We start from the raw sequence: 13,719 nt of genomic DNA, 5'->3' as shown, positions 1-13,719 counted from the left end.
TGGTCACTGAATTAGATGTCATTGCTCTTACTAGCAAGTTCAGAGACTACAGGAATCAGACATAAAAGGTACAACTAGGGACATTTTCTTTAAAATAAAGAAAAAGTACTTGTTTAATTGATCTGTGTTTTTTAGGTCACTGCATCAGGACACTGCTGCCTGGACAAAGCATGTGGTTGCTAAAGAAGCTTTCACAGCTACTGCTAATGCTTCAGAATCCTTGAGGTGGGTACCTTGTATCTTCCTGTCCTATAATCTTTCGGAAGACAACACTCCAAGGCAACTACCATGTCCTGGGGTAGGGATGCCACAACTGCATCCATATTAGATATTTGAGCTAGGGAAGTGTTGGGGGTCACTAATCTTACAGAACTAAAAAAAGCTGTTTATTTAGCTTCTTGGATTTTAGTCAGCCAGCTCTGGCATGGACCTTACAAAATCTTAAAACTATATGGGCAGTAATACAGCAGCTTATGATTAACCTTTTGGTGGTACATACTTCCCTTTCCTTTTCTTTTTTTATAGGCTTTATGACCTAAAATGTGATTACTGCCCTGCACTTCCTATCAAAGTGCAAAATACATTTCCAAAATGTCAGGTTCTATTTTTCCCCCCCCAAGATCTAAGTCGGGCAATTTTCCCTCCTTATCGAAGAGGAACTTAGGAGATGGATAACAGCTGGAATGATTTTTAGCTTTTCTATTTTTCCTTAGATTTCACCCTCACCTCATCCCCAACACACACCTTTTAAAGGGAGCCATTGACCCATCTGAGTAAGGGTCTGCTCTGTCTTTGAAGAGTTAGGATAGGAGAGGCTAGACTTTAATCCACACCTGAGAGAAGCTGGGGGGTAGGGATCAATCATAAAAGTGACGCCCACTAAACTGAAGTGACTGCTCCTGCAAGGCAGAAAGAATACCAGTTGTTTCCCCAAGTTAATAACAATCCATTTAAACACATTAAAAGAAACACTCGCGCTCTTCCTAGATCTTGCCCTTTTGCACTGATCCCAAAGAAATTCTTAAATAGGAAGTGATTTCATTTGTAATTGACAGTTGTCTGCTTTGACAAGTATCTGCATAGCATAGCAGTGCTGTTGGGAAAAGAATCCTGGGAGTAGTGGGAGTAGCCTGAGAGAATGAATCCCTTTCAATCAGTCATTGTTCAGTAGGCTGTGAGCAGGCGACACAGTCTGCAGAAGCTGGGAGAGTAGCTTCATAAAGGAGTACCTTTTTGCCTTAATAGGAGTCACATTTCCTGGCTTTGCTATTATTTGAGACAGCACGTATATTATTGGTCAGTTTTTTGTTTTTTGGGGGTTGGGCAGGGGAAGGAGTGGGGGAGCAGGCAGGGAAATAAAATGGAAGAACTACAGGATTCCCAAACAAGCTACAAACCAAACTACCATAATTTCCCCCACGTCTTGCAGAAGCCATCTCCTGCTGAATGGATAGAGTTCCAAGGCAGAAAGACTACAGCTGCCTGACATGGATTAGCAAAATGAGGACAACCCAGCACTTGCAACTAGTGGAGCGATTGTGACATAGAAACAAAATATTTGCTCCTCATCTCTGCTAACTAGCTTACTACTCACAAGCCGGGCAGCTAGGCAACATCTTAGATAAGAATGGTGAAAAGGCCAATAAAAAGGTACAGTAAACTAACTTTTGAATACTGACAGGAGGGGTTTGGAAATGAGGGTGTGAGATTAAAAGATACAGGAGATTTATTAGTACACTCTACATATGGTATCAAAATGTGATGGATACACAAGCAGATGTAATGTTACTAAAAGGCAGATGACTGCAAGTAAATGAGTTAAAGTAAACAAGTTGAGTACAGAAAAAAATCAGACAAAAACTTGACAAACAGTAATAATACTGTATTTTGTTTTTAATAGTACACCCACATATTTTCTGAACATTCATTCTAATCTGTCTTTTCTAGTATCATCTGTGAATCTGTCGCCTTTGCAAATACTTACTGAACTAAAAACAAACGTCCAAAAACCGATTAAATTACTGACACGTTAAATGAAACTGTGCTCCAGTGTATCACACAGAGCTGTATATCATATGAAAACCTCATTGGATACAACCAACCACCATAACATTTTTCAAGGCCAATGTAAATGATTTCCAAAGGCATTTCTGGGCACTAAGAAAAAATATTCTATATCTTTTATCTTTTTTAAAAATGCAATGGGAGATGAATCTTTTTATTAGTTAAGGATTTTAATTCAGTAGGCAACTAGAAACATTATCTTTTACTGTTATTTTAGTCATTAAAAGAAAGGGTCTACAATGAGGGTATCCGGAAAGATTAAGCATTTTATGAAGCATCTATGAAACTGGGAGGATCAATTAACACAGGAATATAAAGAAATAAAAGCTCAGGTTGATTTGTAAAAGGAAGTACTTAAAATTACTAATTAATAAACACAGGAGTATTTTAAACATCTCTATGTTGTTAAACCATAAGCGAACTGCAATTATCTGTGACATTCCACAGAGGATTCTCAAAACTACCGTCAGAGAAAGAGCATGTCATAACATTAATAGTAACACTTTCCATTCTCATGGCACCATTCATCCAAGGATCTCAAAGTGCTTTACACATTTTAAAGATGTGGGGAAACTAGGGCACAGACAGGCTGCATGACTTGCCCAAATTCACACATCAAGCTGGCCTGATATCACAGCTGAGTTCCCTGCGTAAGCCACTCACTATTCAACACTTCTTCCTTTAGATAACATGAGCATAAAGTATGAAGCAGAAGGGAAAATATACTTCACGGCTGGGAAAGTTTTGATATTTCCTAGAGCCCAGGAACAGACAGGCTGAAGGAAATTTACTAGATTCCTCTATTCACCCCCATGAATCAATCACAACTCACCTGAGTAAACCTTAAACAGGTTTGAATTCAGGAAACACACTCTAAATTGAATCTCTAAATTGAGAGAGTAATTTGGGGCCATCAGAAATTATTATTTGGCAGCAAAATAGTTTTCTTTCCCTATACATGCACATATGAAAAATAAAAATCTATGAATCCATACTTAATTCTATGGCAAGTGCCCCAATGACCTCAATAGGCCAGCCTTTTACATCAGTGTCTGCTATCACTACCAATACTCAGTTCAGACGGTTTGATACCGCCTACTTTTGACACAGCTTAATTAGCTTTGAGAAGCAATAAAATGCTTGCATCTGTGCCAACAATTACTATTTCTGTGCTGCTGTTCTTACCTGCATAGCATAGTTCTCAATCTCCTGTGCCCTATTCCAATACCAGTCAGAAACCAGGTCTATTGAAAGCTTAGTAGTTCTGTATTTTAATAACTCGGGTTGTGCTTCATATAAGAATTCATCTTCATCTTGAAGAACTGGTTCAAATATCATTCTGAGAAGAGAAGACAAAAAGTTACAAAGGTATATACAGATGGACTAAGACTGAGGGCTTGTCTACACTTACCAGGTGATGAACAGGCAGGAATCAATGCATCAGCGGTCGATTTAGTGGGTCTAATGAAGACCCACTAAATCGACCACAGATCGCTCTCCCGTCGACTCCTGTACTCCACCAGAACGAGAAGAGCATTTCAATCAACATCACATAATGTAAGTAGATCTAAGCTACGTTGATTTGAGTTACACTATTAATGTAATTCAAATTACGTAGCTTAGATTGAATTTCCCCTGTAGCGTAGACAAAACCTGACACCATGGCCTGACACCAACAGCTAATGTGTTCATGCAAAGCTCTGAACAGGACTAAACAGTAGTAGTAATAAGCATTTGTACTAAACTGAGAAGTAAACAATAAGAACTTTCAAACAGAGCAAATACATTGATTAAAAAGCCATTTTTTTAATAATCACTACTCCCTATAAAGATGCTGTATGACAAAAAAAAAAAAAAAAAAAAAAAAAGGAGAAATTACTCAGGAAGAATTCACCCTGGACTCCCCCCGTTCTCCAAAAACAAAACAATGATGCTGACACAATTTGCACACATCAGAAAGTTCAGTTTCCCATAGCAGTCTCCTATATATCTGCATAATAAGGTTTTTGTTTTTCATTATATAATGTTCACATAGAATAAAATGTAGCAATACAAAATGCCACACTTGTTCATGCAGCCTTAAGGAAATGGTGCAATTTAAACAAGTCAAAAACACTAAAATAATTTGGGAGACATGTCTGTGTACAACTTATGAATTCTATTTGAAATGGTATCAAACTATAAACTCCATTTTGGTCACTGAGCACCATTTTGAACCTGCAGCCTCCATATTCAGTTGGAACACCCAGGAGAAATTCTTGCACCCAACAGACAGCTAACAATGGAGGGTAATTGAACCTTGATGACTGCCCATATAAATGGAAGTACCCTTGAACAAAGAGCTGGCTACCAATTTTTCAAGTCTGAACTCCAACTGGCTAACTACAAAGCAAGAGACTGATCACTTTACAGGAGTTTTGAATCCAACCATGCGTCCCCCGACAGAGGAGAGTGGAAAGCTATAGAACAAAGGTTCTCTTGCAGCCATTTTAGAGAGGAAGAAGTGACCAGAATCAGAATGCAAATCCTAAGAATGCTCAAGAGCAGTGAGGCAAGTGACACAGGAAATTTTGTAAAGATTTCCTTATTTTGCATGGATCAGTATATCTCTTGGGCTGCCTAAAGCAAAGAGTGATTGTTTTAGAAATCCTTTTACAAAGTCTATTTTCTTCAACTACCATGTGTCCCTGAATGGGCTAAGTATAAACCAGGGTGCCCACTAGGGTGGAACTCTGAGAAAGGCATGCTAAAGATAGAGATATCCTGGGTGGGGGCTAACACTGGTCCTGAGGCAGCTAGGCCACAGGGTCCCACCTCCAAAAGGGATACCAGATAGTGAATCAGCACTCAGTAAGTGATCTAGAGAGGCCAGAGCCAAAGATTGACTGAAGCCTATCCAGACACTGGCCCAGTGTGTGGCTCCGAACACAACAGCCTGGTGAGCTTCCAGCAAGGGAAACTCATCTGAGGCTGTGACACATACTATTAAAATTACTTAAAAATCCATGTGCACAAAGATGAAGAGTTAATATTGTTATGAGTCCCTGAACTCATAGTTTCTCTACTTTTATGTAATTAAAATTTCAGGTTTAACACCGCATTAACATAGTGTTGTTGTTTTTAATATATTTTTCTTACATGAGTTTTTAATTTTTTACCAACTTAGGCATAAATAGTAAAGACAAATATTTTAGTCATGAATTTCATCAACTTTATACTGGCAACCTCTTAGAGAGTGTTCTCTTAACACACACACACTCTCTCTCTCTCTCTCTCTCTATACCTACTTGCACTGTGGGTTTTCACACCAGTCCTCTTCCCGATGCTTCTGTTCATTCCAGGGAAGAATCATCAACACATCCTGTCTACGACTATTACAAAACACAATGGAATTTTTTTTACAAACATTTTGAAAAAATATGGATTGGCAAAAACAATTCTGTTAACTGAATAGATAGTACAGCAAAGTATTTGGATTCAGTCTATATTATGGGCTACCAATCAATTGGCAGGATCAACTGCTAACAGGTATCTGTTGCATAAACTGGGCATAGAGAGGCATGAGAATAATTTTGCACACCTAACTTGGAAAGTCTGTATGCTACTTACAGGTTATTTGAGAGCTATTTCATGGACAATAGATACTACTCATGTTATTTTTGACAATTTAATATCTTAGAATTTTCTAATTTGTAAAAAAAAAAATAGCAAAATTGTAGGTCTGGGCTTCCTTTGCATTCATACTAAGGATATTTAACAAGAACATTTATATCACAGAAGCTTGAAATGAATAGTAAAGAGTGGGACAGGATCTTTAGCTTAAAAAAACAGGAATCTTTACAGACCTGTAAACAAATCCTTGTACTGAATGCAGATAAAATATACCCTGATGTATTGATTTTCTCAATTAAGTTAGACATGGGTTTCTACCTACAAACATCCATAGTGAATATTTACTAAATGCTGTAGTGAGAATCATCTGAAAATGGAATTTGCATTTCCTGTATACAATATAGATTAAGAAAAACAAAAGTAATTACGAAAGACAACTAGTTATGGTTTTTATCCTTCATCTTCCTAGTATTTGTTAAGTGTTTAAACACCAAAAAAAGCTGGAAAATTTTGTTTAGCCATTCCAAACAGAAACCAAAGCACAGGAGATAAGTGTGCACACAGGCATGGTTTTCAATTTTCAACAAATTAGAGCAATAAAGTATACAATGCCTTACTCATTTTAACATGATCCTGATAATTCAATACCATAATACTGATGCAAGCCTTACAGGCATGACCTCTTTATTGCAAATTAAAGGCTAATATAAATTTCTCATCCCTTCGAGGACAGGCACAAGTAGCAATGGATATTTATGACTTCTTTCCTCAGTAGCTTAAAAAGCAAAATGACATGTTCTGATGTACAAATCAATTCTAAAAACATAATGCAAATAAACTGATGAAAAGTGACCTGAAAATTTAATTAACTATCACATTTAGCAATAGGCACTACATGTGTTATCTAAGTGGAACACCCTCACTCACTTTCACCACCCAAGCACATGACTCCAAAACAGCCACATGTCTCTCCTTCCCCACTCTGATGCTTCCAACACTGTTGGTGGCACCAAGGACAATCATAACTACCCAAAATTAGACCCTTCATTGGAAAAAAAATCAGCAACAAAGTGTCAAGGAAGGATCTGCAGGTCATAAAGGTCAAGAGGAAGAAAATATAGGCGCAAGCACCAGCTCTAATGATTAGAGCACAGAAAGTGGAGTCAAGACCTATGTTCTATGCCAGTCTGCGCAACTTTAGGTAAGTCTCAACTTCCCTATGTTTCCATTTCCCCCACCTTTAAAATGAGCATCACCTTCCACCTAAATTAAAACATCAAATCCTGAAGTACTTTTTTTTTTTAAAAGTATTTTTAAAAAACCACAGTAGTCTCCATGGTGATGCCAAACAAGGCTGCTCCTTCTCCTTCACTTTAGTGCTCAAACTTTTAGCCTAGCTGACTGACAGAAATGTGTCTCCTCCTTCAGTGGTGGAGGGATAAGGTTAGCCATAACAGCTGGTGCTGGTTAGTATAGGAGAAAGGAACTATAATAAAAAGTGGGAAAACATTTTGTTTCAGAACTCAGCCAAGAAGCTGTAGTATAGGTTGAATAAGAACATAAAAACGGCCATACTGTGTCAGATTAAAGGTCCATCTAGACTAGTATCCTGTCTTCCCTCAGTGGCTTCAAAGGGAATGAACAGAATAGGCAATCATCAAGCGATCCATCCCGTCACCCACTCTCAGCTTCTGGCACATTAACAATTACACAGTGTTTTAACTTGATGTCTCCAAGAATCCTAATGCTAAACAAATTTCTCATTTTTACTGAAATAACTTGTGTTATGGTTTAAAGGTAAAAGCCTTTTCAAATAGGAGTTTAGTATCATCCTTGACCACATCAACTCAAAAAAATGTTAGCAGTTAGAATCTTGTTTCTATTCATCCATTTGAAAAACTTGTCTTTATCACAGGCCAAGATAAATTGTTAATAGAGCTGAACTTCTTAAAATCGTATTTCTTAATGAAACTGAACAGAACATGTTAAGCAGACACTGAGCAGCAGATACTGAGCATGTTAAGCAGACATTCAACATGAAATAATGTTGCACACACCATGAACATTTGTTCCAGTGCAGAGAAATCTATATTAAGGAGACAGCATTTCTTTCTCTTGTGACAAACAATGGATGTGCTACCAGAAACCTTTCACCATCACTTTTTGAGTGGGCAGGCATAACTTATGCTTTTTTGTGTAACTGTCAATTTAAACACCCAACAAACAGACAACCTACATTAAGTAACGAGACTGGAGCAGATTGCTCTTACTACAGTCCCAAGTTTGAAACTTAACTACATGCTAATCGTCCACCTTCAGTTGCTTCAGAAATTTTCCACATATGGTCTCAGCTCAAGTGGTAACTTTCAGGAAAGTTTGTTTAGCTGTCTGAGCTATGAACGGAAGAAGGGTGACAGATACACTCATTTTTTAACCTGTGTAATTGAAATGTCGCTGAATCCTCAAAAGTGGCTTGCTATGATGATCTCGTATTGAATTAAATTGTTTGTCATTTTAATAGGTTAGGATAATTTAAAATTGGTAATTAAAAGCCAGCAGGGATGGGTCTTTGTAACATGGCAACTTCAGTTCTGAATAGTTCTGAACACTCTGTGCTTACAGAGTGAGGAGGAACTGAGACACATTCTGGAAGTAGAACAGCTCAGAAATGGTATTTTAGTCCATTAAATAAATGAAAGGATACAAAAATACTGCTCTTAACATAGCATTAAGGTTGAGGGATCTAACAATCTAAAGTCAGCATTATCAAATTTTAACAACAAACAGTCCATCAAAGTTAACAAATATTGGTGTAAAATATATTTGCCATGAAACATGGCTAACAAAGCAAAGCAAACCTTAATTTTTGGAATTTTCTATCTTGAGTGTGTGGTATCTCAGCTTGAACGTATCATTAGCATTAGTGGTTTGCAGTAAATAGCTCAAAACTTGCAAAATTTCTTCTTAAGTAACCTAGTGTCAATCATATTATTGCATCTATATGAATGATGTGCCTCCTTTTTCCAAGTACTTTCAATACTGATTAGCTTCCCAACATACACTGGAAAAAGCTGTTAAAATTCTCTTATATTTTAACAAGGACATGCAAGCACCCACCCAATCTAAGCCCTGGTCTACACTGCGGCGGGTGGGGGGGTCTAAGTTACGCAACTTCTGCTACGTGAATAACATAGCTGAAGTCCACGTACTTAGATCTACTCACTGAGGTGTCTTCACTATGATGTCGACTGCTGCCGCTCCTCTGTCGACTCTGCCTGAGCCTCTCACGGCGGTGAAGTACAGGAGTTGATGGGAGAGTGCTCGGGGGTCAATTTATGGCATCTAGACTAGACGGGATAAATCAATCCCCACTCGATAGATCGCTGCCCGCCAATCCAGCAGGTAGCATAGACATACTCTAAGATACTGAATTACTGTACTCCACATTTCCTTTCAGAAGGCTGATACCATCACATCCAAGCCCAGACCTTTCCTCTCTTATAAACCACATGGCTTCTCTAGCTGAAAATTATAATAAATATTTCCTTCCCCTCCATTTAAATTAGAGTGTGTGTTTGATTTGTTCTTGCTGCTTCCAGCACCAAGGAATTCATACTGACACTGCTCCAAGAAAGGAGAAAATCATGCTGTCTAAATTAAATAGGACAATTTAAAGTGCTGGCAAGAGAACAGGTATTCAGGGCATTTTAAAGCAGAGCATGCACCGTTAAATACTGAACAATTGCATCATGTACAGCAAGTTTCTTCATTCATTCATTTTTCCCCCCTTAGGTATATGTCAAGTTTTTAAAAACTAATGTGCCATGCAAAGCAACATTTTCTGATTTATAGGCACTTGAAAAGAAATGTGCAGATAGGGAGTCCATGTGGAATAGCTTGTCCAACATCACACTATGGCCTGTAATTTCAACTGTAATAAGAACAGTTCCGGGGATCACTGACAGACGCATCCGATGAAGTGAGTTGTAGCTCACGAAAGTTTATGTTCAAATAAATGTGTTAGTCTCTAAGGTGCCACAAGTACTCCTTTTCTTTTTGCGAATACAGACTAACACGGCTGCTACTCTGAAACCTGACAGAAACTGTATTTCACTCTGTTCAGATTTGCCAGGCTTTTCTTTCCTTGGTTGAGAACCAGTGTTGTTGTTTTTCTTCCTTAATTCTATGAAGGATAGAAAAACAGCATTGCCTCTAAGAAGAACTTTAGCATATGATGCAGAAATGACAGCTGCAATTGTTCATACTTACAAGCTGACATTTAAATAATATTATGAGCCTGGTTAAAAACAGACAAAAGCTCTTTTTCATACTAACTCACTGCATCTCTGTATTGAACACGGTGGCCTACAAAAAACAATCTTCATTCTTGCTAAAGAAACACCACCCTAGTGCCATTTCGAGTGGCCAAAGTCCCAAAGGGCCACCTTCCCCCATCCCTCTTTTTCCTTTCCCACAGCAGACAATAAAGAGACCTCTTTAAAGCATGTTTGTGAATGAACTATAAAATGAGTACCAAAAATCTTGCAATTTCTGTTTCGACTGACTTGCTTGCAATTCTGAAAACACACATTTCCTAGAGAGATGAGTGCAAAACAAGTCTAGTTTCCAAAGTTTCCAAAGTTTCCAAAATTGCTTATGGGAGCTAGGTGTCTGTTCTGGGCCAAGGTGCTCGAAGTACCACAGGCCTGGCAGGAGTACTCTGAGAAAAACGAGGCTTACACACAGCTGTGAGTTATTGGCTTTATTGAAGCCGTGACCTACCCACAACTGGGACTTCAAGAGTTGCAGTCACAGAGGTGGGGAACCAAGCACACCGGAGCTTTGCCTGAGACGGAGTTCAACGGAGGGGCAAACAGTCAGCGTTAATAAGCACTACACAAAAACAGCTCATGAATATAGAATTAGGTGCTTCTTAAAGGGGGGCTTTCTACCACCTGGTGAAGGGCCATGCAAAGCATGTCCTTCAAGAACTATCTATATCATGCAATAGCACAGCAGCTGTGTTCTTCAAGAACTATCTCCTACAATAACAAAGCAGCTATTTATAACCCACAGTAACCTCTCGGCTCGAGAAAGCAAAAGTTCCCTAGCTAGGCCGTAATAAAGTCTTTCGCAGTCCCGTACAGTGTCCAACACCCATTGAAAGGAAGTCAAAGGAAGTTAGGCAACAAAAAGTTCCACCACAAAAAAAACAAAAAAACAAAAAAACAAAAAAAAAAAAAACACAGAAATAGAAGAGGTGCTATCCACAAAAATATCAAGCCTTTATGTAAGTAAATATGGAATTTCAGCCTCAACCTGGAATTTTCTTGCAAGGAGCACTTTAAGAATCTCTCACTCACACACAAAAATACGTATGTTTACAGACAGAAAGAAACCCTTTCCCTTCATTCAGTCACCTCACCAGCTCTCTAGCCTTCACCTGCACTCCAAAAAAGGATAAACATTAATGTGATTATTTATGTGCTCTCTCCCAATTCTGGTGAACCCAGACTTTTTACTGTCTGCTTTTCAAAATGGCCCAAATGGACCAAGATCGTGTCAAGTTTTAACTGGTGTAGTTGTAATGACAATGGGACAAATGAAGTAGAAATTCTGTACACTTCTCTATAATCAGTTTTTTTCAAATGTTTTATTATGTTCTTACTAATGAGTTGGATGTTAACAGAGGAATACATGATATTGAAATGGTCCTCTCTCACCAATTCACCTTTATTATACACACTTTTCTCTATAGGCCTGAACCAACGTCCACTAAAGTTAATGAAGGTACTCCCACTGACTTCAGTGTGCGCTGAATCAGGCCATATATGGATAACACACTCGTATGGGCCTTTCTCACATATTTTGTGTGCTTTACCCTGGCTTAGACTACATAGTATCGCATACCCTGGATAAAATCACATAGAAGACACACACATTCACAAGGCCTCATTAAGTTTTGACCTCCCCCGTTCCCATGATGTCTCAGTGGTGACCACTCCTTCACATAGCAATATGCTGTTGGTAAAGAGCAGAATCCGCTGACAGGAAGTTGGCTCACACACTAGGGTGGCTCACATACTAGGGTCAGCCAGCAAGTGAGTGGTTCTATGACACAGGCAAGGGAGCTGCCAACTAAGCACTAACATGTGTGATAGGTATTCCCTTCGGGGTGAATAAAAATCAAGGATTTAAAAAAAAAAACTGATTTTTTTTATTTAAATCAGATTTTTTTGATAAAATTAAAATTATAGCTCAAAGATATCTCATCAAGGAATAGGGATAAAAATTCTAATTCTATAGCATGAAAATATATTCATGTAACGTTTAAGAAAAGTTTTGTAAACGAGTTCCAATAGTTCATGGATTAGGGACTCAATCTTATGGGGTTCCACAGGCTTCTGTATAGATTATTTAGGTTAATCTTTCTGTCTACCCAAAGGGACTCACTCAGTGCTCAGTCTAGAAGATACCCTCAGAGATGTTCAGTTTTTCAGTTCTCAAACTGTGGATTTGTTTCTCCAGAGGTAACATGCTTGTTAACAGCAAAAATGGTTTTAAATAAATAAATAAGTAGAGGTGAGAAATAACAGACTGCAACTCTATTGTCCCTCTGCAAATTTGTGTACACAGAATCAATCTAAAAGTGCAAAGTTTCAAAAAGTTTAACGAATAAAATATTGCTGGGGATGGAATAGATCTGAACAAGAAGTAGTCTGGAGATAAATGTGAGAAGGGAGGGGACATATTTTTTTTGTTAAAATATTATATGTTTGCTGTTGACGAAAAAATCCAGAATACTTAACGTTGTTTTTTTAGTAAAATAAAACAATTTAAATGTTTATCTGGTGATGTTCTCCTCCTAATACAGCATGGCAAGAAAATCCTCCAAATATTAATGATTAACCTATTGAATTGGAGATAGTTCACCTTCCAATGACTTCATAAATATCTGCTTCAATTACCTTTGGTAAATGAAATAACCAAAGAAATCATTCATTTTCTGATATAGCTGTAAAACTAATCTGAAAAGTTTTCAAAATAAATCACGGTTTAAAAATGTGTAGTGTGTACCTTCTACAATTGAAACCAACATCTATCTCTGAGTTGTGAAGAGTATGTATTAAGGTTATAACAACCAACAAGAATGCACTTTTATGTAGAAAACCATGAATAAATCAAGTCTTCCTAACTAGTGATTTAAATCATGATTTAAATCAAATCCACCCTGATTCCCTTTAATATTTATACAATAAAAATCAACTGACACCCAGCTAGTATTAAATCAGAAAAGAAAAATGGTTGACATTTTCTTATAATAGGCACAAATGTAATCAACATATGGCTGTCCCTAAGAATTTAGACAGTGGTCAAAAATGAAAAAGGCCAGTATATTTTATTACTGCTATGTTGTCGTCAACATGGTATTTATCAGTACCTAGTCAATTTCAAAAACTTGCAGAGTTGGGACAGGTTCCCATAAAAATCCAATATAGGAGTCAGATGCAAGACTACGCCAAACACTTATGCACACACAATACATTACATTCAATCTCTGAGAATCTGTTTTAAGCTTCCATTTTAACTGTATTTAAAATCTGTTTTATGGACTTTAAATTTCTTCCCCTTCACAAAATGGTTAACACTGAAAAGCAGAGTTCTGTCCACATTTCATCAGTTTCTGGGTCAACCTTCAATCCCTCTGCACAAGTGCAGCAGCCCTCATCCAAACAGGCCATTTTAGTTTCCTTCACAGACAACCAACCGCAATTAGCAATTGCAACATCCAGCTATTGTAATATATGGCACAATTCTAACAAACAACAAAACATCTATAAGAACATATTTCAGCCTTAAAAGGTCTGCTGTGGGAAAGAGGGGATACTGATTTTGGCATCAGACAGCTTATTAAAATAACTTATTTTATAATCCAGAGTACTGAATACAATTTACTTTGCTCTATATGCTGCCAGCTGGAGCTCCCAATGAATTTCCTTACGGTTTAACGATGGCTCATCTAATAAACCCTCTTCCAGTTTA

General features: G+C 37.8%; 1 protein-coding gene across 4 annotated transcripts in view; it reads right to left on the bottom strand.

Annotated features, from left to right (window-relative positions):
* NBAS (NBAS subunit of NRZ tethering complex) overlaps window positions 1-13,719 on the bottom strand; it is a 394,692-nt gene that overhangs the window by 277,208 nt on the left and 103,765 nt on the right. For all 4 annotated transcript variants that reach the window (XM_038394647.2, XM_043510232.1, XM_043510234.1 and 1 more), the window contains 2 exons: window positions 5,352-5,435; window positions 3,250-3,403 (listed from right to left, as the gene is read on the bottom strand). In XM_038394647.2, the coding sequence (XP_038250575.1) occupies window positions 3,250-3,403; window positions 5,352-5,435 (238 nt within the window). The remainder of the gene's footprint in view (window positions 1-3,249; window positions 3,404-5,351; window positions 5,436-13,719) is intronic.

The sequence above is a fragment of the Dermochelys coriacea genome, chromosome 3 (genome assembly GCF_009764565.3).
Source record: "Dermochelys coriacea isolate rDerCor1 chromosome 3, rDerCor1.pri.v4, whole genome shotgun sequence".
Classification (NCBI taxonomy): domain Eukaryota; kingdom Metazoa; phylum Chordata; order Testudines; family Dermochelyidae; genus Dermochelys; species Dermochelys coriacea.
Note: the sequence above shows the minus strand (reverse complement) of the source record. Positions and strands in the feature narration are given on the sequence as shown.